The sequence below is a fragment of the Halichoerus grypus genome, chromosome 2 (genome assembly GCF_964656455.1).
Source record: "Halichoerus grypus chromosome 2, mHalGry1.hap1.1, whole genome shotgun sequence".
Lineage (NCBI taxonomy): Eukaryota > Metazoa > Chordata > Mammalia > Carnivora > Phocidae > Halichoerus > Halichoerus grypus.
In genome coordinates, this window is record NC_135713.1 from 133,968,559 (window position 1) to 133,996,211 (window position 27,653).

General features: G+C 44.8%; 1 protein-coding gene across 1 annotated transcript in view; it reads right to left on the minus strand.

The window, feature by feature from the left end:
- Positions 1 to 27,653, minus strand: part of PRDM6 (PR/SET domain 6) — a 98,234-nt gene that overhangs the window by 3,641 nt on the left and 66,940 nt on the right. The window contains exons 4-6 of the mRNA XM_036071920.2: positions 24,872 to 24,996; positions 12,936 to 13,278; positions 4,050 to 4,226 (exon numbers count right to left, since the gene is read on the minus strand). Coding sequence (XP_035927813.2) covers positions 4,050 to 4,226; positions 12,936 to 13,278; positions 24,872 to 24,996 — 645 coding nt within the window. The remainder of the gene's footprint in view (positions 1 to 4,049; positions 4,227 to 12,935; positions 13,279 to 24,871; positions 24,997 to 27,653) is intronic.

The following is a 27,653-nucleotide window of genomic DNA, read 5'->3' on the forward strand; positions in this document are numbered from 1 at the left end:
ATTTGAAGTCACTCCTTACTTCATGTGATGGTTGCCTGGCTTATCGGTGCAGAAAGCCTAACAACTGCCACCTGAAACTGAGAGAGGCCAAAATGACATCAAGTTCCGTTACACAGAAAACCTGCAAGAAGCTTTCTTTCGTGCCTCTGCAGCTGGTCACCAAATATTTCTTGGATTGAACCAAACTGTGCAGGGCTTGTGCATACGAAGTGCTCAATGCCTAGTTACTGATGTCCCCTTTTATTTGCTCTGTTGCCTAAATCTTGTTAAAAATATTAGATGCTCTTCGGGATATCCTTGGATTTTTTTTTTTTTTTAAATAATGAGCCAATCTGTCTTTACTTAAGGCAAAGATGTACTGGTGAGTATTTTCCCCTGCTTCTAACAAACATGAGGAGAAAAGCCTTTCCTCTGGGAAGTCCTAATCTTCCCAGGCTCCAAAGCTGGGCATCAAGCAGTTCACATGGATCCAGGCAGAGCAGAGCAGAGGAGAGCAGCCCCCCCTCTGAAATCTTCAGAGATTATATTTAGGAATGGGGGGGGGGGGAGAAAGGAGTCCTCACTATAAAGAATAAGTTTTCGATGTCAATTAACTTCCTTCCTTCTTTCCTCTTTTCAGTAAAGAGCTGGCAATTATTGTTAAATGAAATAATGTCTTGCTTTTGTTCCTTGCTCTCGATTACTTCCAGTCCCACAGTACAAACTGAAAGCCACGACCTCCATCATGCTCCTTTGGTCAGTATTTTTCCTATGTGCTCATTTACTTTTTTTTTTTTTTAAAGGTATTATTTATTTATTTGATAGAGACACAGCGAAAGAGGGAACACAAGCAGGGGGAATGGCAGGCAAAAGGAGAAGCAGACTCCCCGCCGAGCAGGGAGCCTGATGCAGGGCTCGATCCCAGAACCCTGGGACCATGACCTGAGCCAAAGGCAGACGCTTAATGACTGGGCCACCCAGGCACCCCTGTGCTCCTTTACTTTAGAAGTTCTAAGTCTACAGCCAAATTGTCTGTCAATAGGCCCATGATCTACCTGCTGCTTGGGGGTGCAGCAGTCCAGTGGGATCTCAGCCAATCAGATCGTGAGGCAGAGCCTGGACAGAGACTCTGATCTCCTAATGCCAAATCTTCTCCAGCCTTCTTTGGATGGCAATAATCTTGATCTGCCTACACCCACATCCCAGCAGATTTTAGATGTTGGAAAGGACCCTCCCCTGTGGCGGCAGGCCCCTGAGAATTCTGTGAAAACCTCCGGGGCCCTGGGTGGGTGGGACAGTTTGGGGGCTGAGCCATTTGGGGCATCTCCATGGAACCTGCCCGAGGCGTACAGTTTAGGGTTCTGCATCTTTATGAGGTCCTTCCCCTTCTTTGTAACATTGTTTAAGCCAATGCCCATTAGTTGAAGTAGTAAAAGTAACTGTTGCGGTGAAATCCATTTTATTGACTAATCTGCAACAAAAGTTTTTTTGAATGTTTCTTTTATGAGCTTGTAAAAGGGTATCTTCATAATATTTACAAATGTCCGTGGGATGGATATTTGTGAGCTATGGTGAGAAGCTTCCCAAAACTCCCTTGGGATAGTTCAATCCTGGACAATCTGATTGTATACACCAAAGGATTTAGCTTTCCATTTCCTAGAAGATGTTTAAAAACTTGCACTATTTAAATGAGCATACACTCGGTTCTCTCCTGGGAATATATATTTGATAAATCAAAATTTAAAAAACGCACCCCACCCTACATACAGCATGTAGCTATCTGAATTACAGTAGAGCAGAAGGAACTAAAGCATGTACCTAGAATCGAATTCAGCCAACCCTTGTGGCTTTCTTAATTCGTTTTCCGGATGAAATTAGGTGACGGTCACAAAAACATACTTTAAGAAAGGAAAAGGATGCAATTATTAAAGCCCCTCAAATATTAATCTGATGAATTAAAGTTAAAATGGCAACTCTATTGGAAACATGACAAAAACAGGATGTTAGAGAAAAAAAAATTGAGTGGAGTCAACGAGGTTACACATAAGTAACACCTTAACATTAATAGAAATCTATTTCCCATTTTGACCCTGAAACCTCTTCAATTAATTACTAAAATCTATTTACACAGCAACAAGATAAAAATCGATCTGATTCCTGGCACTGTGTCTGTTAGGTTGCCCTCTCTAATGTAAGGGGCCAGAAGGATTGTCAATCCTCCCGCATCTTTGCTTTTGAAAAGCTCTCCTGCTCCAAGGCATGGGACTTGGGCGACTGCCCTCTTCCACATCCAGAGCAGTGACGAAGCCAGAATCTGTGAAGCCCCCGAGGGTCAGGCCTGAGGGCGATGACAAAGTCCACTGTAGGGGACGCACACACCTGTGACAGGAACTCCAGTATCTGCCCTAACCACTGGCCCTTAGGGTAGATTAGAAAAAAAGCGGCCCCTTTGGGCTATCACAGCCCCCAGAAGGTCCAGCTTGGCTGGTGTAGTACAGGTTTGATTTTAGACCTCTTCCTGTCCCCTTAGCCCAATGCTTTTGCACAGTGCACAAGCCGCACCCATGTACGCAGAGAACAATTAAAACTCTTTTGATTATTAATATCATAAATTAAACCATGGTGAGACTAGTTAAGGATAATGAATAAAGGTAACTAATTTGTGGGGAGGTAAGTGAAGATGACAACCTTTTAGGAGTTCCTCCCTCTGATGGCAGACACCGAGGCAGGCAAGAGCCAGGCCAGCAAGACTCTGCTACTCCGAGACAAGCCGAGCCTCAGGCCGAGTGCCAGAGCAACAACGGACCACGCCAATAGGTCTGAAAGGGAAATCATGGGTAATAAGACTCTACAAAGACTTGTTGGCTGAGACTGAGCAAGGGGATTCGTCTCCCACTGCCTCAATCATTTCTCTTCTTGCTTGATCTTGTCCTATAAGAAAGTAAATAGGCTACACATCTATGTCCTTTGAATTTTCCTTCCCAACCAGGGAAAACCAAGATGGCAAATGAGTAAAGAGATACATGGAGGGTTGAAGAGAAAAGAGTCCATCACACAGAGAGCAGAAGCTGCTTCTAGACAACCAAGTCAAACGTACTGGTTCTCGCTCCCAAGCCTTTCCACACACTGCTTGGGCTGCCAGAAATGCCTCTTTCCTTTGTATGCCTGGAAAACTCCTACTCATCCTTCAAAACCCATCTTAAACATCATGTCCGCCAGACAGCACTGATAACTCCATTTCTGGGCTACCCTGCAGCACTGTATGAATATGGCTGACTGTTCTTCACTTTTATACTTTTCATCCTATGTTGTAATACTTGCTTATTAATTGGGCTTCCCCATAAATTATGTGGTCTTCAAAGACTGGGGGAGCGAGTCTCATTCACCTTTGTATCTTTTGCACCTAGCTGGGTGCCCAGTACAAAAGTAGACGCTCAATAAATATTTGCTGAATGAACGACACATACATGAATAAATGAATGAGTGAAGGAGCAGGCCATCGTGCATGATTCAGATGTCCACTGTTTTCATGGCTGTGCTATATCTAGAAACAATCTCTCTCTGGGGGGCTCTTACCTTGCCAAAGTCCTTGGAGTCCAATCCTGCCTTTTTCCACATTCCCTGAATCCTCAAGCATTCGGATGTGCCCTGTATGTGGTTGTGTTTTGTGTCACCAACATAGTAATTCTGAGATCCGAAGAGCACTCGAAAAGCCACAAGCTGGTCGCTATCACAGATTTAAACCACTTGAACAGATAGGAAAGAGGAGGAAAGAGTCCACCAGAATCCTAAAACATTCAAGTTTCCCAAGGGATGACTCTTTAGACGTCCTAAATCGGGGTCACCTCACTGACGGTCCTGGGCTTGCTGGTGGCCCAAAAGTGGCACCTTGTGGGGGCTTCCAGCTTCAATTCTAGAAGCATAGATCCTCGGGAACTAGAAAGAACCTTCAAATGACTGACTCCCACTTTCTTATTTTTCTGATGAGAAAACAGACCCAGAAAGATCGTCCTGTGTCCACGGTCGCACAGCTTGAGAGAAAAGAAGGTTCTAGGATAGGCTCTACTTACTTGAAGGGCTTTTCTCCAGTGTGGGTTCGGATGTGGTTGTTGAGGGTGGTGGCCCCGGCAAAGGCGCGGCCACAGTAGCCACACTTGAAAGGCCGGTCACTGGAGTGAGTGACCACGTGGTTCCTCAGCTCGGACGGTTGTGAAAAGGACTGGGAGCAGTGACCGCACTGATAAGGTCTGAAACAAATAAAGAGACTGCCTGGTCATTACTGTCTGCGTCAGTCAGGGCAAATCAGCATCATGAGGCAAGGGCCAGAACTTTCCAGTGGTATTTTCTCAGTTTTCCGAACAGCACCTCGGGCTCTGGCTGCTGGGTCCCCGAGACCCGTGCATGCTGCCACGGGAACAAAATTCACAGAGCTTCTGAGGCACATTAATTCCCAAACTGAGTATTCCTTTCCGGTATTAACCATACCATTTCAAGAACCCTTGCCTTCTTGTTTTTATCCCCACCCGAGGCAAATATTAGCGCACTTTTGGGAGCATTGGAAGTATGGGCTCGATTAAGCAGAACATTACAAGAGAAGATATGTAATTGTTGCTCCTAATTCCGTGGCACTTGAAACTCTTCAAAGCGCTACGTCAATTACCTACTTTCATCTTCACCCTAATCCTCCACGGCAGGGAAAGCATCTGTTACTATCTCTGTCAGTTCAGAAAACGGAGGCTACACCGTCCTCGTAGGAATTAAGTTTTTGAGGCCAAGGTTACTCTAGGGTGTGTGGACTTGATCCTGAGGTAAACATGCAGAGAAGGCAGCAAGCGGCCTGCATGTTTTAAATAAATACTCAACTGCCTTGGGGTCTGCAAACACAACCTCAACTTGGGGTCATGTACCCAGCCAGATCTGTCTCTTTATAAAAGCAATCCTGACTTAGGCTTACTCTTCACACACACACACACACACACACACACACACACACACACATACACACACTTAACCACTGGGTCTTTTCTTTAAACTTCAGCTCCCCAGTTTAATTTGGTGGCAAGCAATGATTCATAGCAGCACAGAAAATGACGGGATGTCACTATGTTTGCAGGAGGGATGATGGTGATGCGAAGGCAAGTGGGAGGAAGTTGTGACAAATACCTGATAATTAGCAAGATTATCAGAGAACATTCTTTCCAGCTCGTGAGAAGGAAATCAATTTGGGGTTTTCATAAAATAGATTAAAATTCTGTCTTCTCTACACAAGTTCTGCTGCTGACTGAAGCAGAATCTAGGGAGGGATGGAAACCCTGGGGGAGTTTTCCCCATTAGAAGTTACCTCACGTAGTTCTTGGACAGCGCTCTAATTTGTTTATCAAAGTTTTGGTTAAGGAAATTAAGAATCTGTCACGAGGGATGTGAACAGCGCTGGCAAAGCCCTGGTTTGTGGCCCAGACGTTCCTGGCTGCGTCTGAGAAAGCCCATGGCAGAAGCTGACTTAATTGCTCCACCTTCCACAAATGCATAAGCGCCAAAGACCAGAAACCAAAACGAAGGGCCAGGAGACAATGGTGAGCAAGCATGTACAATGATTCAATTAAGTGCAAAATAAAGTGGACCCACTCATTTGTCAAGCGAAGGGCTTAATTGTGGCTACTTGCCTCACTGAACACAAACACTATTATTTTACCAGGCTTCAGCGCACTGAGCACTGATTGTAGAATTTTTTAGCTTGATTAATAGTCCAGGATTGGTCAATAACTCAATACTATACAATTTTAATTACTTACATTTAGAAATCTCTTTAACTGCTCTCAAACAAGTTTCCAAAAATACATATAAGCATCCTTGGTAAGGAGTTTATCAATCTTGATAAATTACATGTGCATGTTATTGCAATTATTAAATAATGCTTTGAAAGCCATTAAAATTTTATGTACACGGGAAGGTCCTCCTGCCAAATCTGTTCTTTGTAGTAACCATTAACCTTAAAGTGTGCCTCAAGAAAGAATTCCCTCAGGAGTCAACTTTTTAAAACGTTATGGAAGATTATAAACAAAATAATTTATTAATATATGCTATATGCACTGACAATTGATTTTTCTAATAGTGAAGGGACCATTAACAGTGATTAGCCTCTGGTTACCTATTTTTAATAGCTATCACAAGAAACAATAAACCACTAAATAAAGCCAATTAATCTTTTCTTTTTTTCTAAGTCCGCTGTCAAAAGTTGGGGTGATTTATTTCCTACGGTCAGAAGTCAATCCATCCTTTTTATGTTAACAGTCACTGCGGCCCAGATCTGCACACAGAAGAACAGAAATGACCCCAGAGAGGCTTATCTTGAATTCTCCTATCAAGAGACTCCCAAGGAAAGGCAAAGAGGATTCTAACACATCCCCCTTTGCCCACTACCGGCAGGAAAGGTACTTGCTAGGTATCCAGTGACCAAAGGCACAGCTTTAAGAACTTCGTAGAATTTAGCTGGACTGAATGGAAGGGTCTAGACAAAAGGGAAGACAGCAAAGCGGAGTCCTGCTTCAGCCCCTAGCATTAGGTAGTCAGGCAGCTGTGGGACTTGGACAAGTCAACTCGACTTCTGATTGCTGTCTCATCTCTCTGCTGAGAGGGATACACTGAGCTAGCTGTTCTCCTGCATCTCGCCACGCTCTGTTCCTGCTTCCAGATGATCCACAAACGCGTGCTGCCTGAGGATCTGTCCGAGACACGGCCCCACGAGACACAACATCAACAACATGACCTCCATCTTCTATTCTGTCTACCAGCCAGTTCCCTGGACACGGGGCCTTCTACGGTTGTGTGTGTGTGTGTGTGTGTGTGTGTGTGTGTACATGCTAATTAGAATATGAACCATTTAAACTCAGTAAACAGCTGAAAATTCAGGGCAACAAGAAAATCTAGTACCACAAGGCAGTGCTAAACCTTACTTTAACTGATCTCAAGAAACAAATCGATGTCCTTTCATTCTTAAGTACCTTGAAGAATAAGATTTTGCACCAAATGGTTACATTCACCTTGGCAAAAGCTGACTTTACGTAGAATTCAGAACTAAAATGTGTACTCTAGCTGTCACTATAATAACAGCTTGTCTCCCTCTCAGCCTAGAAATTTATAGAAAGTCGGCCTTCAGAAACTACAGAAGTCGTACAAGTAGACGCGATTCTTTCTTTCCCTGGATTTTGACTATTTCCTAAAAAATGAATAAAAGGAAACAATCCAAAAGTAATTTTAACACCGACTGCATCATCAGGTTTCACCTGAGGACAAAGGCCTACGTTTGAGACAAAATGAATTCTCCAAGCCCGAAGGCAGGTCTCAGAAAACACTATCACCGCTGTGGAATCTTCTTTGGAACAACTGGCCACAGGGGTTAAGACTCACGATTTACACCTGAAGGGCTTTGACGGCATGAAATTCGTTGCCATTACTCAGCTTTTTATCCTGATGACTAACATTCTCATTAACTTGTCCAGGTCTGGCCAAAAGTCAAGGCTTACGTTACTAAACCTGTAGATACAATCCATTTCAACTCCAAAGTTCTTCCTCCCTTCGACATGTCCTACCAGCAGGAGCTTGGGAGAACTGATGTCATGGAGCACTGTGTTTAGCTCTCCTCTTTCCAGGTTCACAGTTAAATGGGAATCTCCTTCCTTAAGCACTCTGATTCTCCCCAAGTCCTCATCCACAGACAACATGTCATTATTCTCAAAACAAACGCAACCAGCATTCCTCACAAAGGGATGACAGCTCAAAACCAGAAGAAGCTCATGGCTTTTTTACTACTTGAGACATCTAGCACTGGAAATGTTCTTTATCTACACTATCTACTATGGAAGCCATGAGCTCCATGGTTCATGGCATGAGAAATGGATGTGCTATTTTACTTTATTTTGATGATTTTAAATTTACCTAGCCTTGTGTGTAGTCGACTAGTGTCAACACAGAAATATCAAGGCTTCATGGAAAACGAGAAGGTGCTCCATACTCAAAAAAAAAAAAAAAAAAACCAAAAACTAAAAAACCGACAAAGCCTGGGTCAAGTTAGTGAATGTGTATCACCGTGAGTCCATTCTGAAGCAGACAGAGAGCAGCGAGACAATTTTGTACACCCCCTGGCACTCCGTGACTGGCAGTAACCCGGCCCAAGATTCCTCTCCAGGACAATGTGCAATTCATTTGCTTGGAGTCTGTGATTGGTTTGGTGTACACAGAGCAAAAAGGATGAAACATTTAACAAAATTAAGCGTGGTCTGGTTTAAAATATTAATCCTTTGATTTTTCTTTCGGGGCAATGGAAGCCTCCAGGACAAAAGCTGTTCCGGCTGGGCCCGCATTCTCTCCTTGCCCCGCGTCAAGTCCGCCCACGTGCAAATCTTCCAAGACTTCAAAGGGAGCACTACTTAGGTCACTGCTGGGCTGTCTGGAGGGAGAAAAGAAAGCAGCTCTACGGAAGGAGGAAAGATTTCAGGGAAGTGGCAAAAGGGCAGAGCCAAAGGACCTAGAGAACACAGAGCCCTAGAAAGAAGAGAAGCTTCACGCTTGGGGGCGGGGGGGGAGGGGTGTGGAGGGGTGGGGGAGGACAGTGGAACACAAGAACACGGACACACTGCAAAGAAACGATTACGGTGATGGTGATGGATTATCTCCAGGCTCCTCCCACCAAACAGCACCTCTGAGGGCCTCCCACCAAACAGCACCTCCGAGGGTCGTCTTGCCCTCTGGTACCACCACAACCAATCACAGACGATGATAGTCAACACAGCACAAATGTGAATAGCTGACGGGGCACCCAGGAGGCTAAAAGGCAAACAGGGGCCACACAAAAATCAAAAAGGAGACAAGAAAAGGACGCAACATAAAGATAAGCATTATAAAGACACTTTCTGCAGAAAATAAAAAGAAGACATGGTCATCAGAAAATAATCCACCGAGATTGCTTACCCCTTTCTGGAGCCCCCCCAGTGGGATTGTTGAGAGTTTCTGCAGCAGAAAAACAGAAGAGAAAAGGGATTTCTAACTTCTGGTTCAAGCAAAAGGGATTTAAGCTGTCCTAGTCTAGGTCATAAGCTAATGCAAAAACCCAAGTATTTGTGAAGTCCCTAAATAAAATCTTGATGGATCTAGAGCCTAACAGCTTCTTCCCTTTGAATTCACTCAGGAAAAGACAAAGCCAGTAGCTTGGGAAAAAGGAAGAAGAGAATTGGGGGTTTGTTTGCTTATTTAATATTAACAGAACAAAATCAAGAAAAAACATTTCTGTGGCTCCTGGATCCTCCTGGATGTGTTTTTTTTATCTTCAGTGCTAATTCTTACCTGACCAGGTCAACTGGAATTTCTTTCTGCATTTAGTGTAAATAATGTAGTAATGAAAAATGGTAATAATGCTGGCAACCCTAGGTGTCCCCAGAGCTTTCTCTTTTCTATCAAGGCAGAGACTTTTTGATGGTCTCTCACATGGAAAAGCTCACAAAAATAGTCTCTTTGATGAAGGTTCAAATGTCTTGGGTTTTGTGGCCAAATATTCCATCTGTTGAGTGAAAAATCTTTTGGACCTCGGATTCAGGGGCCTGTTTCAAATTTGGACCTGTTTGAAACTCTAACCTGTTTGCCTTCCGACTTTGTCTTCGGTGTCTCTCTTTTTCACCTCTGGTTCTAGCAAGATTTTCCTACCAAAATAAAAGCGTTCGAGTTTTTCAAATAGAGGGGAAACGGTTTCTGACTGGCAGGTTCTAAGCTTTGTCACTGCATACGACTGAATGCGCACAAAAGTCAGCTGACCTAGGAAGTCAATAACTAAAGAAAATACGTACATTCAGCATTTGTAATTCTCCACATATAATAAGAGAAATATGTAATTCTCCACAGATAATAAGAGAAAAGGCTCCAAATTTCAGGACCATCATATAGAAATCTGATGCTCCAATTTAGTTCTGGATATTTCTCTTATTTAGCAATTCACTCATGTGGTTAAGTATTATGGAGAGTGTCTTTTACTTCCAAACTTGCTAGTTCCAAGACAGCATTCTAGGTTCTAGGACAGAAAAGAGCTATTCCAGTCCTATATGCTAAAAGCAAATCGGGTACCTAGAAAGAAACAAGTGCGTCAAAGTGAGTGGGTATCTTCCACTATTTTGCCCCTTACCTCCGATAATCAATTTGGTTATGATGGAGTAATTCAGGCATCTCCCCAACATGACTAAGAAACAATGTACCTTATTACTTTGCCTATAGAGGGCCTAATTTTTTGAAGTCATAAATCTTAAATTCAACTGATCCATGAATGATGGTGACCACCTCTCAAGTGTTGACCAACAAAGCACAGGGAAGGGAGAAGTACAAACCCACCGCTTGAGTAATCTGATTCCACTCTAGCTATCTACCTGGGCATCAAAGCACCCATCACTATACCTTATCTGGGAAGGCTGGGATCACCACAGTTGGGCATCTGAGTCAAATAAGCCCAACAGGGTCTAGCACAGGATGGAAATCTCATGCCGTTCAGATCTGTGCCAAAAACTCTAAATTAGCTTGGAATCAGCACTGACCCAACAGTCTCTCGTGGAAATGCATTTTGTATACGTAAGTTTTCTCTGTCAGGTATTTTTCTGACAGTTTACATAGATGCTTTGCAAATTATGACACTATTATTTGATGGGACAGACTTCCTAGGGACTTAAACCATAATGCACATACGGTTTTCTAAGTGTAACTGGGCTCAGACAAAATAGTCTGTTTCAGTATCTATTTACTGTGACCTATTCTCTTTGCTTTATGTGATATTCAGCATGAAATCATATCATACTCAAAGCTAAGCTTTGTGTTCCAGTATCCAGAAACTTCCATCATTTCACTTTGCATCTTCAATCTTTATAACAATGCACCTGTGCAAGTAACAGACCCATCCATCTGAATGCACTCAATTTAAAAAGCAAGTTGATGATAACACAAACTGGTGCATCTTTTATACTTAAAAAACTATGAAAATGCATTGCAAACTTCGGATAGATAGATCTTAAAGCTCTATGTATACTTGCAAGAGAGAGGAACTTTCAAAGAAAACCCTTTCTTTTTTTTATTTTTATTTTTATTTTTTAAAGATTTTATTTATTTATTTGACAGAGAGAGACACAGCGAGAGAAGGAACACAGCAGGGGGAGTGGGAGAGGGAGAAGCAGGCTTCCCGCTGAGCAAGGAGCCTGATGCGGGGCTCGATCCCAGGACCCTGAGATCATGACCTGAGCCAAAGGCAGACGTTTAACAACTGAGCCCCCCAGGTGCCCCAAAAAACCCTTTCTGAGTGAGGAAAATATTTTCAAAACTTTTGTAACTCCTGTAAAGCTAAAAAGTACTAAGATGTTCAGAGCTCTGGTGATCTTTTTACTAGGGCCTCTCCTGTCGAAAGTAAAAGATTATAAAGACCCAGCTCTTGGGGCGCCTGGGTAGCTCAGTTGGTTAAGTGTCTGCCTTGGGCTCAGGTCATGATCTCAGGGTCCTGGGATTGAGCCCCGGATTGGGCTCTCTGCTCAGTGGTGAGCCTGCTTCTCCCTCTCCCTCTGCCTGCCATTCCCCCTGCTTGTGCTCGCTCTGTCAAATAAATAAAATCTTAAAAAAAAAAAAAAAAGACCCCGCTGCCTTAAGATCCCTAATGCAACCATTTCAACATTAATTACAGCAATGCTTTGATGCTTAAGCAAGTGGTTTCTAGAATGGCACAAATAAAAACATACAGACATATAAGTGTATGTGCGTATGTACACTAAAAGGGATTCTTTTTATTATTTTAGAAGACGTCCAACCCCTCTCCAGCACACCTCCTCTCTCTGTGTCCCTGCTGGGTTTTCTACGACGCTGTCATACTCTGCACAGCTGGGAGGGGACAGCCGGGTGTAGAAAATAAGGCAAAGAGGGCTTGAGTGGCTTAAGTGAATCAGTGGCCAAATTAAGAAAATAATTCAGAAGACTTGCCTCCGAGTCTCCTATCCTCCTTCCAAAAATCCTTTTCTGCGTTTCTATTCAAAGTGCGTTTTCAAGGCTATTCTTAGATATTTGGAGTTTAATCAAATTTTCACAGGATGTGAAGGAGAGAGCGAAAACACACTCCTTTCTTATTGAATTATTTTGATTTTTGTCTTTTGCGCTCCCAGCTATCAAGACTGTCGAATAAACCAGTTTTGATTCATAAATAATAGTTCCATTATATCTACTGTGCCACTCGTCAGAGCACCTGAAATTTTAATTCACTTGTTCAGCTAAATTTCATCCTCAGTTCATGGCCATAAAATTCTTTATTGACAAACTTTCAAACCAACTTTGACTCTGAGGTATCTAGTCAACATTTTTCTTCTGTGTGGATATTAGTTTATTGAATAAGTGGCATCTGTTTTCCTCCACATCACTAGCAGAGTAGGTATTTCCTTTTGACAGCTTTGCAGGATTTATGGCTTTGCATGCACTGAAGAAAAATAGTACTAAGCAAAAAATTCCAATTCATTACCTCTTAGTACTTAATTAAGTTCATACCCACGGCACACTGGAGGTGAACCCTGAAATGCCCGCGACAGCAAGCAGAGCATCCAGCTATATTATCTTAGGAAGACAGAGAGGATTCTGATGATCTGGACCTCATTTTTCCATCTCTGATATTCAGACATGTGCCGTCTACTTTGTTCCCCGTCGGACATGGACAGAACCATGTGGGAAGCGAGAGCAGAATCCTCCCTGCAACCCCTGTCGTTCCCGTAGCCTGTCCCAACAATAAAGTTGAGCAGGGGCCCCACCATTCATCTCTGCCCTTCTAGAACACACACACCTCCCATCAGAGGGTTCCCCTTGCCCCCCGATCCCCAGGCATGGTGTGGCTGGAGGAGGCGCCCGGAGCCTGGCAGGCGGAAGGCAAGCAGTGGGTCTCCCTCAGCGAGAGTCAGGGTTACCTGTCGGGGTTCTGTGTGCACACGTGCATCTGTAAGAGGATCCGCTGCGTGAAAGTCTTAAAGCACTGGCCGCATTTCCAGAGATGCCAGTCACTGAACTCCGGGTGCAGCTGACTGGTGGAAGTCGGGCTCGCGAGCACTCGCTGGTTTTTCACGTTGATCTGGTTAAATCCCGATTCCATGGGCCCAGACTTGTCCAGGAGAGAGAAGTTCCTGGTGCAGGGAGTCTGCGGGAAGACCACGGAGCGCTGCGGGGCGGCGGGGGGCAGCTTGCTGCTCTTGCTGAAGGGTTGCAGGGTGTCCTGTCTGCACATGGCCTCCATGACCGTCGAGGGGACATTTACTGGGAGAACAGCAAGAGGGTGCGGGGATTAGTTTTGCTGGCCTTTAAAAGAAGCACAGTACCACACAGTTTAAAAAAAACTCCTTTAGATCAAGATTTAAAAAAATGTTTCTGGACTCCAAAGTCACATGGTAATGGACTACTTGACTGGGGGGGGCGGGGAAGCAGGATTGCTGCCAATTACTAGCTCGCTCAGTGCCTATTTATTTAGCAAATACTATACGCTCAGGATTGTTGGCATGCTGTCTTTGCCTCACAGAGTTCACTTCCGAGTTGAGAGAGAAAGACTCCAGAATGAGGCTCCACACTGCACCCGAGGTTCAGAGGGAGTTCAGAAGGGACAACCAACAAAGGAGGGGGAGAGAAAGGGTGGCTGCCCACAGAGGGTAACCCTGAGCAATGGCGAGAAGGTAGAGATCCAGGCCCTCAGGATTTCAGGCCTTCCACTAGACCTTGCCAGCACAGGACATTCCAGAAAAACTGGCTGAAAGATGAAGCGAGCAATGTGATAGACACCTGGAGACAGAAGTCTGGCAGCTTGGTGGGATGGCGACAGGGACAGGATGACCAAGCAGGGCATGGGTTCTCAACACCATGGGAATAAGGGGTGCAAGAGGGGGGCAGACCTCAGAGGCTCTTTAAAGTCCAAATAAAGAAAGAAATAAAAGATGTCAGGCCCAGGAAATAGACACAGAATGTCTCTGTACAGAAACAGCAAGAAAGAAAAGCAAGAAAATGGCAAGAGAAAAGTGTTCGGGTGATTTACAGATAGGGTGCAGTGAATAAGGTAAGATGAGGGTAACAGAGTAGGGTGCTGGCAATGTGGGTTTGGGAATCAGAAAGACCAAGATTCAAATCCTGACTCTGCCTTCTATTAGCTTGGTGATCTTAGGCAAGTTATTAAAAAAAGAAAAAGAAAGAAAGAAAGAAAATATATATATATATATAAAATATGTCTGTGCCTCAGTTTCCCCATCTGTAAAAGGAGGCCAGTGAGAGCAAGAATCCTAAAAGTAACAGCAGCATGGCTAAGTGGTTGAGATGGCCTCCGTCTTACCTCCACTATCTATATTAGCCTTGGGACGGCTGGTAAGTCCGAAAGTCGAAATCCCCAATTTTGTCCTTGGTGAAATGTAAAATAGTCACCCTAAGGATTAAGTCCATACATAGATAGCTTTTAGAAAATGCCATGGCTGCCACTCCCCAGATGTGAAGCCCTAGGAGCACTGGCCTCATCTTGAAACCCCGTTAGGACACGTAAATGAGACAATGAAAGTATCCACCATACGGCCTCCCATCAACGAGAGCCATCACTCTTACTATTATAGAGAAGAGACTGGAATGAGGGAAGATGGATGTGAACTGCAATGGTGAGGAAAGAACTAGAAGTAAGAAACATTTCTGAGGAAGGGAGCCTAACAGACGTGAAATCGTTTTCTTTTTTTAAGTTGTTATGGTGCTAATAACCTATCTCGTGCACTCACTGGTCAACTCACAGGGGCAGAAGTGATCAGAAGCTAATATGCTTTAAAACTGCCATTCTTGTTTTAAGTAACTACTGTGTCAATAAAATGTATTTATTGGTTATTTCAGGGGTCAAAGGGATTAAAGGTCACAGGGTGGGCGAGAGAAGAAAATCAGAGACCAAAAAATTGGAAGAGGTTGAGGGGCAAAAAGACAGGGATGGGAAGTAAACCACAGCTCTTGGCCACTGGTTCAAGGTCACATGGAAGGACACACATGACCTGGGGGCTCTTGTCCTTCCCTGCCACGGACCATCGCTGAGATGCCGATGTAGCGTGCAAACTCAAGTGTGTTCAACTGCAAAGAGCGAATGGTGGTGGACCGTGACCGCCAGGAGGCTCCGTGCTTGAGTTGGACATGGAGACACCATGCGTGGTGGAGACACAAAGTGGATAGTGTGTTGCCATTAAGGACTGTCCAACCCAGAGACTGTTCTGTATAATCACAGCTATGACACAAATCCACCAAAAGGAACAGCTCTGTCTATGGGGCTCTGGCAGCATGGCCCATCCTGTCTTGGGAAGGGAAAAGAAAGAAGAGATTCGCAGACCTGGGAAGACTCTAGGGTCTATGCAGCTGAATGCACATTTATACTCGCAGGAGAGGCTTTTAAAAAATTAAATCAGACTCTTGATAGGACCTGGGCGTCTGCACTTTCAGACGCTCTCCCAAGTGCTTCTCATGGACCCTCAGGTTCGAGAATCACTGATCTAAACCAAAACTCTCTCTTATTACAAATAAAAAAAGCTGAAGCCCCAGAAGGTCCAATACTGGAACCTGCCCAGGGTCACAGGCAGTTAAGGACACAGCTGAGCTGTAAGCTTTAGCCTTCTAACTTCCAAGGCATTTTTTTTTTCTGGCCACACTCTTATCTTGTCACTGCTCACCAGCTGTGTTTCAAAAATAAAAGGAACATTTTATAGCTGGCACAGTGTTTCGTGTGTGTGTATAAATATATCCTATAAACATATATGTCATATATACATATATGTATATATATATACACACTTATACACACCCATGTGCATGTTTATGTGTCTACCTTTATTTTATATATAAATATTTACACGTAATTTCGACTTCTGAGGCAAAAGTGTATAATCAATATGAAATTTGTCCATACATTTTAGGCTTCCCCCCGAAAAAATCATTGCACACAGACTGTTTACTCTTGAAATAGGCGTTGAAAGGTAAGGAGGAGGATTTTACACAGGGTTTAGCACTTTTTTAGCAAAAAATAACAGCAGCATTGTCAGAGATCAGGGCAGAACCCACTTTGTGTCGCCTGTTTATAACTAATCCAGAAGAGACAAATCACAGGGGAACCCGCACGTTTTCAGGCAACACGAAGCTCTTGCGGGGCGGGAAATGCCAGACCAACAGGAAGGCATGGTGGAAAGATCGTCAAATGAAGATGTCATCAGCATGCATGAGAGCAGGATCACCAGCCCCAAGCTTCACGATGGGAAGAGGAATATGATGCCTTTGGGAGAAATTAACGCAAAGGAGACTTTACGTAGAGATTACAAATTCTGACTTTCTCACCTCTCCTGAAAAATAACCTAATAAATTACTTTTCAAAAACCATAAGGTCACATCGCCTTTATACGAAGCACGAGAATTGGTGGGCAAATGAATTTAACTCTAATGATCAATGTCAACATGGTAATAAAGAAAAATTTATACCAGTTTGTATAATAATCTGGGATATATGGGATTTGAGGTAGTAATAATATAGGGCAATTAACAGTGCAGATGGCTGGAATAAAATTATGCTCTGTCTCATTATTTCCTTCTCTGGGACACCTCAGAGCTTTCAAGCAATAAGTAGCAACAGTGACATGCTACTCTCCTTTTGGTATATGCTCCTTTACTTTAAGTGTGACTCAATTCAATCTTGCTGAATGAAATGAGCATGTAATGCAGAGAGAAGAAAAAGTAAGGATGGGAAGAAATAATTATCACAAAAGCAATGATATCTGATCTCTAACCTGTCCTGCAGAGCTCCTACACACTTCCACAGGACCCTAGAAATCTATGAAGCATAGCTTTTTATTTTTTATTTATTTTTTTAAAGATTTTATTTAATTATTTGACACAGAGAGAGCGCAAGTAGGGGGAGTAGCAGGCAGGCTCCCCGCTGAGCAAGGAGCCCCATTCAGGGCTCGATCCCAGGACTCTGGGATCATGTCCTGACCAAAGGCAGACACTTAACTGATTGAGCCACCCAGGCTCCCCAAAGTATAGCTTCTTAGAGCAGGACTTAAGCAACACAGAAAGCTGTTCTTCCTAAATTGCAGCCTCACTGGCTACGACAATCGAAAGTATTCACAAAACACAGGACATTATCAGAGAGGGGACAGCCCGTACAGACAAGTGCAAGAGGACTGAGATGACTAACCAAAGTGACCTAGACAATGAAGTGCCTTCTACACGAAGACACACTGAGCTGGTAAATCTCTTCCACCTACCAGACAAAGATGAAGGGGTAGAGGGCAAACTCTCAAAGCCCTAAAGGATCTAGAGTCAAGGAACGACATGAACTCATCAAATCCTGGAAAATCAAAAGAGTGGGAGCGGCAAATGCAGAATCCCTAAGACAACCTTTCGTCCATTCATTCAGCCCCCAAATACTTAGTGAGCTTCTGCTCCGTGCCTGACGTGGCTGGTGCTGCGGGTACCAGGGCTGGGGGTGGGGGGGTGTGGAGGGGTAAGTAAGCCCCAGCCCCTGGCCTCATGCCACTTACACTCCAGTGACAGAGACCGGTATCAAACTGATGTTTCTACAAAGAAGTACTTACTCTGTTTCATCAAATCTAAAATGCCCTTACTTTATGCCCAATTCAGGTTGTACCGTGAATTGTCAATCACCATTCATTGCAAGGCATCTCCCAGGTTCAGAAAGAACAAAATGTGAACAACATGTGCATGTTGCTACAAGTGTGATATGTGCTATATGAGAGATACGAAGAGGTGCCTGGGAAGCATATCACCAGGATGGCTACAGCTGGGGCGGGAGGGGCAGCTTCCCTAAGGCAGTGACCTTGAATGTGAATCCCGTAGGATGCACAGGTCTCAGACAGGTGTGAAGGGGAAAAAAAAGACAATGCAAGAAGATGAAACGTGGGCAGTTTGGCCATAGGGTCTGTGCAGATGCTAAGGGAGGAAGGAGCTCAACAGAGGATGCAGGGTCTGCAACAAACTGGGGCTGGACAGGGGCTGGACAGAGAGGGGCTGTCCCCTCTCTGATAATGTCCTGTGTTTTGTGAATACTTTCGATTGTCGTAGCCAGTGAGGCTGCAATTTAGGAAGAACAGCTTTCTGTGTTGCTTAAGTCCTGCTCTAAGAAGCTATACTTTGGGGAGCCTGGGTGGCTCAATCAGTTAAGTGTCTGCCTTTGGTCAGGACATGATCCCAGAGTCCTGGGATCGAGCCCTGAATGGGGCTCCTTGCTCAGCGGGGAGCCTGCCTGCTACTCCCCCTGCTTGTGCTGTGTGTCAAATAATTAAATAAAATCTTTAAAAATCTAAACTGAACAGGGCACGGCCAGTCCAACAATGCTCGAATTCTCATTCTGTAAAGCACGATGTTAGCCACACAAAATACCTTCTGGAGACTCTATGCGGACCGTGGGCTACCGTACTGAAGAACTGGGGATTCATTATAAGAGTAATGGCAAGCCAAAAAAGGGTTTTAAATTAGGGTGTGAGGTGATGAGATTTATGCTCTAAATGCACCATCATTCTATATGGTTAAATGAAAAAGTGAGGTGCAGAACAATGTGTATAGTACGCTACCACTATCTGCAGAAAAGGGCGAGGGGCAGAGTGAGAGCCAGAGAAAGAGAGGGAGACCATGCTTGAATAGAGTAGGCAAAAAAAAAAAGACATCTGGAAGGAGACCTGGGAATCTATCAACTGACTTCTAAGGGGAATTATACGTCCATAGTCTTTTCTGGATTTTGGTCTATGGAACCAAATTATCTATTCACAAAACACGCAAATGAGCTGAAACCGTAAAATAAGCACATCAATGAGACTTCACTTGGGCCACTGTGAGGCCACCGAGGAAAATGTGACACACTGGAGACTATTGCAATAGTCTGTGCCAAAGCTGGTGCTCACACTGACCAAGGGGTAGCAGAAGTGAAAAGAAGGGCACTTAAGAATATCCAATCAACGGGGCTTTGTAACTGACTGGATAGAAAGGTGAGTGAGAGGTGTTGGGGTTTCTAGAAAGAACAACTGGATGAATGGGGGTGAGCTAGTGAACTGAGGGAGAGGCAGAATGGTTTCAGGTGTACATGCTGAGCTGGACACTCAGGTGAGATACCAAAGGCAAAGGTGGAGTAGACAAGTGGACGGGAGTATGGGGCTCAGTAGAGAGGTCTGGATTGGAAACGCAAATCTGGGAATACCTAAGTCAGGTCCCCTGGAAAAAGACTGAAATGGAGATTTGCAGTTTTGCATGCAGGAGGACCATGTCCATGGAGGAGATGGACAGCTCTGGAGCTGGGGGGGGTCCTTCATAGTTGTCCTGCTTTGGGACAGGGGGAGCAGTCCTTAGCAGCCCCCACGTTGACCAGCCACTGGACACAGGCTAATGACCGAGGGCAGAGAGGCTCTCTTAGGTGGAAGATAATTCCTGGAGACAAACTCATCTGAAAGCTGGCAGCCCCTTCTTCTCCACAAACTGGGGGAATGAGTGCCTCAAGCTGATAGCAAGGTTGGGATCTAGGCAGCATACCCCCACATCCCAAAGCACCCAAAGAGATTGAATCTTTCACAACAGTGGGTTTCCCTGGGATTTTTGGTTTTTTTTTTTTTTTTTTTTTTTTTGGTCATTTCTTGCTGCGGGCGCATTTCCAGTGGGCGCTGCCTTCTGTTGGGAGTCCTGTGCCGATACGGAGGCATCCCTATGGGGTGACTTCTCTTTGCTTCTTTTAGCACACGACAGGTTTCTGCAGTTCTGGACCAATCTTTGTTCGTTGGCCCAATGTTTCTATACCTGGCAGGTAGTGCAAAATCCAGCCCCACAACATCCCAAAGGCAGGGGCTGGTTTTTAGACAGCGGCACTGTGTTTTTCCCAGTGGCCTGAAATGGACAGCTCCTTGGCTCACTGGCCGGTGGGTAGCATTTTTCTAGTCCTCAGTCAGGGACAGTTCCTGGACTTATGTAAGGAGTCCAATCCCAGCTCCCTACGGTACACGAGGGGCCTGGAGCCTTGAGTCCTCCCAACTGTATCAGTGCTCAGCCCAATCCCCCTCAGCTCAGGCTCATGGCCACGGCCATGTGACTTGGTCCTGTGCCGTGTCTGGTTTCTGCTGCGTGCTCATGTGCCTTCTTCTAGGCTTGAGGACAGGGCCTGAGTCCCTGTTCCTCATCACGGTGCTCGACCCAACGATACTGCAAGCTTCTCCTCCTTCCCAGAGGGAAGGCCTGAGCCTGGGCCTAGCCCCTCCCTGTCGGTGGGACGGCAGGGGTGAGGGGCCCTACGCAGAGGTGCCCCTTTTTGTTTCCTGCTCTGTACAGTCAAGAGGAGGAGGCAGGCCGGACAGAGGTGGTGTTCATGTCAGCATGGGAATGCTGCGGGGCCAAAGAGGTCCACGTTCTGGCAACTTGGCATCCCAGGCCGAGGCTTGAGCAGCAGGAAGACCTGTTGAACATTTATTCCCTATTTTTTTTTTTTTAATTTCCTCTGAAATGAATACGAATGCACTATGGTCTTTACACTCGGCAGGAGCTAATCCCCCCCTGGAAGCTTTGGGGGAGCCTCATTCCTCCTCACGGATGCGATCTGTCGACACAGGCTTTGCTTCGGGCTCTTCTGAAAGGCCCACGGTGGATGGAGCGGCTCTCTCCTCGGAGCTCTATTACATTTATAACCCCGGTTTCTTAAAAAGAAAATAACAGAGGAGTTGCTTCCAGAGCCCCAGTGCCTGTGGGAAACCCTGCCCTCTCTTTGAGGCCTGGCGGCTTTCTATGGCTTGTTTGGGCCCTTGAGGGCACCCACCGTTTTACGGGCGCCCCCCGAGGGGATGGTCACTCAAGCCTCAGCCCACCGCACACGCTCAGGAGGAAACGTGTACTTGTGTGGATGAAAGAACCAGGGGAGGAAAATGATCTTTTAATACATGAAACTGCTTAATAAGTATTATTCGCTAAGTAAAATCACATTGCCAGGGGCGCCTGGGTGGCTCAGTGGTTAAGCGTCTGCCTTTGGCTCAGGTCATGATCCCGGGGTCCTGGGATCGAGTCCCGCATCGGGCTTCCTGCTCGGTGGAAGCCTGCTTCTCCCTCTCCCACACCCCCTGCTTGTGTTCCCTCTCTCGCTGTGTCTATGTCAAATAAATAAAATAAAATCTTTAAAAAAAATAAAATCACATTGCCCTTGAATGTCTTGGGCCACATATCCGTTTTGTTAACAAAGGAAACTACGGGCTGAAATGTTTAATCCCTTCAAATAATGGCAACAAAAGTCTCAAGATTCATCCAGGGAGCGTTTTAGTAATTGGTGTGTGCATAGCCCTATAAGGAGGCTCTGTGGAGGCATTTTGTCACGTAAGTCTCCGGTATCTTCAAGAAGCCCCTTTTTTAAGGTACCCGATTTATTCTGTGGCTAGCTCAGTGGGATAAAAAATATCTTAGAATTGCTAATCCAGTTGAGATGATTTAAATTACTAAGGGCTGTGGAAGGCTATCTGTTAAATTATCTGTCCATGCCCTTTCACACATTTGTGCTTTTAAATCACACAGAGTATTTTCTCTGTACAGAATAAGGAACCCTCATTAGAAAGCATTCCCAGCTCTCTCAGTGAATCATGTGGAATGAGAATCCATCTTAGAGTTAAAGTCATATATCTCCTCTACACTATCTGATGAAGCTTTCTGCTGGTTTCTTGGGTGGCCAATCACATGACAGATATATGACTTTGAGACAGGAACTGAAATAAAATTCCTATAATACCGTTAGGGGGAAGGGGGGATTGTCATTGTGGATCGTTTCCGTCAATGACTTAATTTTCTTTAAACTTCCCTCCACCCTCACTTTGAGCTTGGAACTCAACGCAAAAGAGCTGCTTAGTCTATCTACTGAATCCACGATACTTTAAGCTCCTCTAGTTTTTCACATTTTCTTCCAAGGATTTCAGGTGCTAAATGATACAACATAAACCCTGGGAGAGTTAATGGAATACTCTAATCAGCAATCTCAAGAGTGCTTTACACAGCTGGAGTCTAGGAAAGAGAAGGATTAAAAAGCAAAGCATCTGGTGCTTCCAGAAAGCACCCTTCTGATGACACTTCGGCACTCCGAGGACCAGATGGTACACTCTCAGATACCTATTGTCAGGTGGCTGTGGATGGCACATAAGACCCCCAAATCCTCCAGCCCGATCCTTAAGTCCATCTCGTCCATATAACAGCATCAAAAAGTGAAAGCAATGTTGCAAATGTAGGACTTCCACCTCAGAGATCACATCAAGGGTAAGAAATGCACTCCCTAAGAAGTCACTTCCACGGTGGTTTCCATTTCTGACTCATAACTCAGTAAATGGCTGTTCCATCCTTCCGGTTCCTCAGACCAAAGCCCTAGAGTGATCCTTGACTTCTTTCTCTCTCACTCACCACCAAAGGTGTCAGCAAATGCTGTTGGCTTTACTTTCAAAATGCATCCAGAATCCAACCACGTCTCATCACCTCCACCATGTCTACGCTGGCCCAAACTACCATCATCTCTCCCCCTGGATTCCTGTAAGGGCCTGGAACTGGATTCCCTGCTCCACCCTCAGGCCTTGCTCTCTGGTCTCCACTCAGTGGCCAGAGTCATCCTCTTACAATGGCAGCTGGAACATATCACCCTTCTGCTCGAAACTCTGCTGTAAGCGCCCTTCGCGAAGCTCACACTGAGGAAACGCCAGGCTTCCGATGGGGGCCTTCTGGGCCCCACGAGCTCCTTGCTCATGCCCCACCTGACGTCTAAGTAAACTTCTCATCTCACTCCAAAACCCCATGCTGACCCCGGGGATACTCTCCCAACAGGCCGGGAACATCCCCATCGTGGGGCCTCCACCCTTTATACCTCGCCACGTGGAACACCCGTCTCCCAAACAACAAACATGTGGCTGATCCTTCCCCTCCTCAAATCTCATTCCCAAGGCCACATTCCCAGTGGGCCTACCCTGATCATTCTCAAAAACTGCATGTCCCGACTCCTGGCACGCCTCATCCCTTCTCTGTTTCCATCTCTCTACAAAACATTACCACCTGACAAACCATGTATTTACTCGCTTCTTCATTCATGCATTAATCTGTCTCCCTCCACTAGAACGTAAGCTGCATGAGGGCAGGAATTCTCGGCTGCTGTATTTGCAGAACCTACAAAGACACAAGGCCCACTGCAGGCTTTTGATAAATATCTGAGCAATGAACGAATACATCCTTGGACGACTCAATGTCCATCAGAACTCTAGGCTTTGATAGGCTTATCCTGACATTTCTGGACACACACACCACAGTAACGTCTTCAGATGTTAGAGGAAACAGAAGACCTTACAGGATTTCAGACAGGCCTTGGGATCAATTCCATACTCCAGAAGGTGAGGGTACGTCAAGGTTCAGGAGACGGGCCCATGTCAGCAGGTCGGGGGGCCGGATGCTGTTGTCTTTCCATACAGAGGCTGTGGTCTAGTGTGAGGAGAGCAAGGGCCTGGAACCCTCGTGGGAAGACGGCAGGTACTGACCCCCTGTGCACATCTGTCTCCTAACACACGCCGCACACTCGTGTCCCCCACTGAGATCTGCTCCCGTGAACAGACACTCCCTCAGACACGAGCATGACTGCAGAAAAGGACTTTCCGGTAGAAACTTGGGAAGCAAGATGAAGGTGCTGAATGTCCGAAGACTCATTTTTTGATTTGAGATTGGTTTGGGGTCAGGGTAAAGGAGAAAGGGAAAGTTGGCGGGAATACGCTTTTTTGAGAATTCTGTTTTTTCACAAAGAACGTAAGGACAACGTGGAAAAGAAATGTCTGATCGTTGGCATTTTCCCCAGGAGTAACATGAACATTTTTAATTTTTAGATTGTGTGTGTGTGTGAGACAGAGAGAGAGAGAGAGAGAGAGAAAGTAAGTGGAAAAGGAAAAATAACACTTCTTTTTCAAAATGACGTTTCCTCAAGAGATCTGTTCTCTCTGTGTCTTTTTCTGTTACATAAACCCAAATCATTAGCTCCTCCCAATTATCCGTTGGCAGTTTGGTGCCAAGGAAAAAAAATGACATCACCGAAACCAGCGTTTCTCACTGAAACCCCTCAGCATGACCTCATTCTGTTCCAAATCCTGGAAATCACCTTCAAATATTGTCCCAAGAAATGATAAAACATAACTACACGTTTGAGTAAAAATTGCTTCAAGTTTTGCACTCGCCTAGGTGGTAGATTATTTTTTTTAGAGATAACGATGGCCAAGGTCATGGAGATGGAAGAACGTGACGTGGTTTATTTTAGACTAAGACATTTAGGGAGACAAATTCCGCAGTCAAAGGTCTACGATTTTTGCTACCGTTTATCCCTCCGAGGACTACGTAGGAGGGGGCACACCCAATTAACCAGAGGGCTTTTACTCCTAATGACAGAGCATCGTGTTCTCGTTCATTCCATTTTTGCCCGCAGTGTGCCTCTTGCAAGATCGTGCATCACTCAAGCACACGTGCTGTCCCTCGTGCTGCCCCAGTAACCCCACCAGGCGGCAAGCAGGGAACCAGACACACAGTAGGTGCTCAATGAACGCCAGCTGCCTTCACATTGCTGCCAGAGATCTTTTAAAACTCTGACAACGGTTGTGAAATCGTCAACGGGTGAAGAAAGGACGGGCCCGTGTTAAGTCGAGATGCCCTGTGAAAAAGCAAAGGACAACAGGGGGAAAAGAAACCGAGGGAACAGGCTCGTGCACATTTGCATCACGCATCAGAGCGAACCGTATTTCAGGAGTCTCAAGCAACACTCTTAAAACGTTAGCTTTCAAAAAGAGGTATTGTGAGAGGTGAATTCAGAGCTAAAATAAATTCTTACAGTTTTCATCCTGGGCAATGCATTGTAAGGGGATCCCAAAGAAAGACGTATAGCTGTCATTGTACCACACGAGAAGCTCGGTACCCCTGGGAATATCTGTACAGGCTCGGTAGAATATATTCGACCTATTCAAAACAAAAGAAAACCCAGCTTAGTCAGAGGTACATTGTTATTGCCCCCGAAAAAAGTTCTGCCCCCCCTTATCATTCCCAGCAACCAATGAGAGCCTGCACCCCAGAGTGATAAACACCTTACAATTTATCTCTACAATGTCCCTCCACAGAACATCGTGGCTGAAGAGACAGATATGGGGCCCAGGAGATAGCAGAGAGCCAGGGCTCCTTTAAAGAAAAAAAAAAAAATCCTACCTCACACTAATGAGAAAATTCTGTCTCTTGGCAAATTGCAGACCCTGGCGCCTCACCCTCATATATAAATTAATACTATCGATTTCTGATGTGAAAGAAAAGCATGACGCGTATTCCCACGACTCGGCATTGGGAGTCCCCAGATTTGCAGTAAAATGAAGCAGCTTTGGGATCGAAGGACTGAGGGAAGTAAAAAGAAAAAAAAAAAAACTTCCCCGTTGCCTGTCTTCTAAAGTTTGATACGAAAGAAGAGAAAACCCCTCTTACGGGGAATGAGTGGAAATTCAATAATACAGGAGGCACACTTGACTCCGGCTGAAAGACTACCCTCTGAAATGATAGAGTGAACGCACCAAGAAATAAACATTTTTTATAACAGCTCCGGTGCTGGAAGGAAAAACCTACAGATTAAAAAAAAAAAAAAAAAAAAGGAGACCGTGACCGGTTTCCTCCATGAAGAATGGCTACAAATATGAGCCTCAGGTTCAAGATAAAAGCGTTTAGGGTTGCTGGGCCTTAAATTTAGCCTTTCTGTAAGGAATTGGCTGTAGCAGGGCAATTTGTTCCTTGTATAACACTGCAGACATAAGGCGAATCCTTCCCCACATTTTTCATGGCAGTGAGATATGCCCTTGTCAACATATTTCGTCACCGCAAAGTGGCTCTTGGCAATAGGATCATAAAGATCAATAAAAAAGTGCAGATTCTCAATATTTTACTTGCAGCTGCAAAAATTTCATTTATCTTGTTATTTTCCTTCCTTGCTGCCATTCTGTCTCACGAGGGCACTGCTAGCTAAGCAGAATGTTTTTCCCAACATTCTATGAATATCTGACAAAAACTCCAGCCAGTCGTCCGGACCTCACTACCCTTCCTCCCTCCCGCAACTCCAAGAGCTGTGCATTTTATTAATTCTTTCCACTGCTACATAAAAAAATCAAAATTGGAGCCGAGCTATAAATCACTGGCATCTCCTAACTTGAGAAAAATTGAGTCGACTTTGTACTTCACCCTTGTAACATTTCATCTCTCGGTTTGGCTTCCCTTAATATAAACACAGCGCCCGGCAAATGAATGTGCTAAAACCAAATGACACACTTTGCCGCTGAAAGAGCAGAACTGTTTTCGAGCAATGGGTGGTCTTCTGAGGCACAGAGTAGGCCGAGAGGAGGAAAAAAAGAAGGGAAAAAAAAAAGTGTAAGCGTACACCGTTCCTTACAAGCGGGCAGAGCTTCCAAAACTCGCAGAAATCTCTGCATGTTGAAGCACATCAAAGGGATTTTTCCCTTTTCAGATAATATTTCCTTTGCTGACATGTATTTAGTATTGTGGTTGGATGACTCATAAAGATAGCTTCATGGCGTCCCAACGCAGTTGAAGCAGAACACATGCCAACAAACATTATTGTCAGCCTCAAAATAAAAACAAAACGTTCAGCTAAGGGTCAATCAATCAAGGGCGCTTTGAAGAAAATTCCATTTAGATATTACAAATCATAACAGAATGAATCTAAACCAGCTGACTCTTCGTGAAGAGGACATTCATGTACAATAAAAATGAGGCTGGCTCTTCAGGGTCCAACTTTTCTATTTTCTTACTCTTGGACGTGGTCACTGGTAATAGATGCCAGTTTTTCTAAATTGTGTTTTTGTAGTTCATTTTAGAGAGATCCGAAGTAATCAAAAACAGATCGGCAGAGAGATCTGGAAGTTTAAGCGCCGGCATGAAAGGGGAGCTGTAAAATCCACTCACGGTTGACAGATAGGTGACTGACTTACTGACTTGCCCACCTTCCCCTTAGGGGCGTCTTGCTTCCCCCAATTCAGAGTTTGCCTCAAGAGCTCCCCGGGTGCTCATGACAGAGCCAGCCAAACGATCTCTCGCCGAGTGGACGAGTGGACGAGCACAATGTTTACTAATTTTCTAGCTCCGAGTTTCCTAAAAGCTTCACGACAGAAATGTGGCTGCTATAAAGGTGAGTAGAGCCCGCACATGGCAGCGTAACCAGACACCGGCATGCACCGAAACCATTATTTAAGGAAATATAACTGCACAAGAAACCGAGGCTGCCCAAATAGGTTCCTTTTGAACTGGAGACCTTCAGAGAGGCAGCCAGATTTGTGCAGCCTTCAACCGATAGGGGGGAGAAAGCCCTTTCTTTTCTTTTCTTTTTTTTCCTTTACAAGGCTTCATGTTTAAAAACTAAAAAAAGAAAAAAGCAAGCAAGGAAATAAACAGCCACAGGCAGGACTCCAAGTTGCCGAGGACAGGGCCTTCTGCTTTGATGCCCACTAAAGCTAAACAGTTGCTTCTGATTCTAAAGGGAACACGGCTGTTTATAACTGAGGTCATATATTTATACGGCACATGTTTTCGAGGGATTTTGAGAAAAGGGCTTTTTTTTTTTGCCTCTG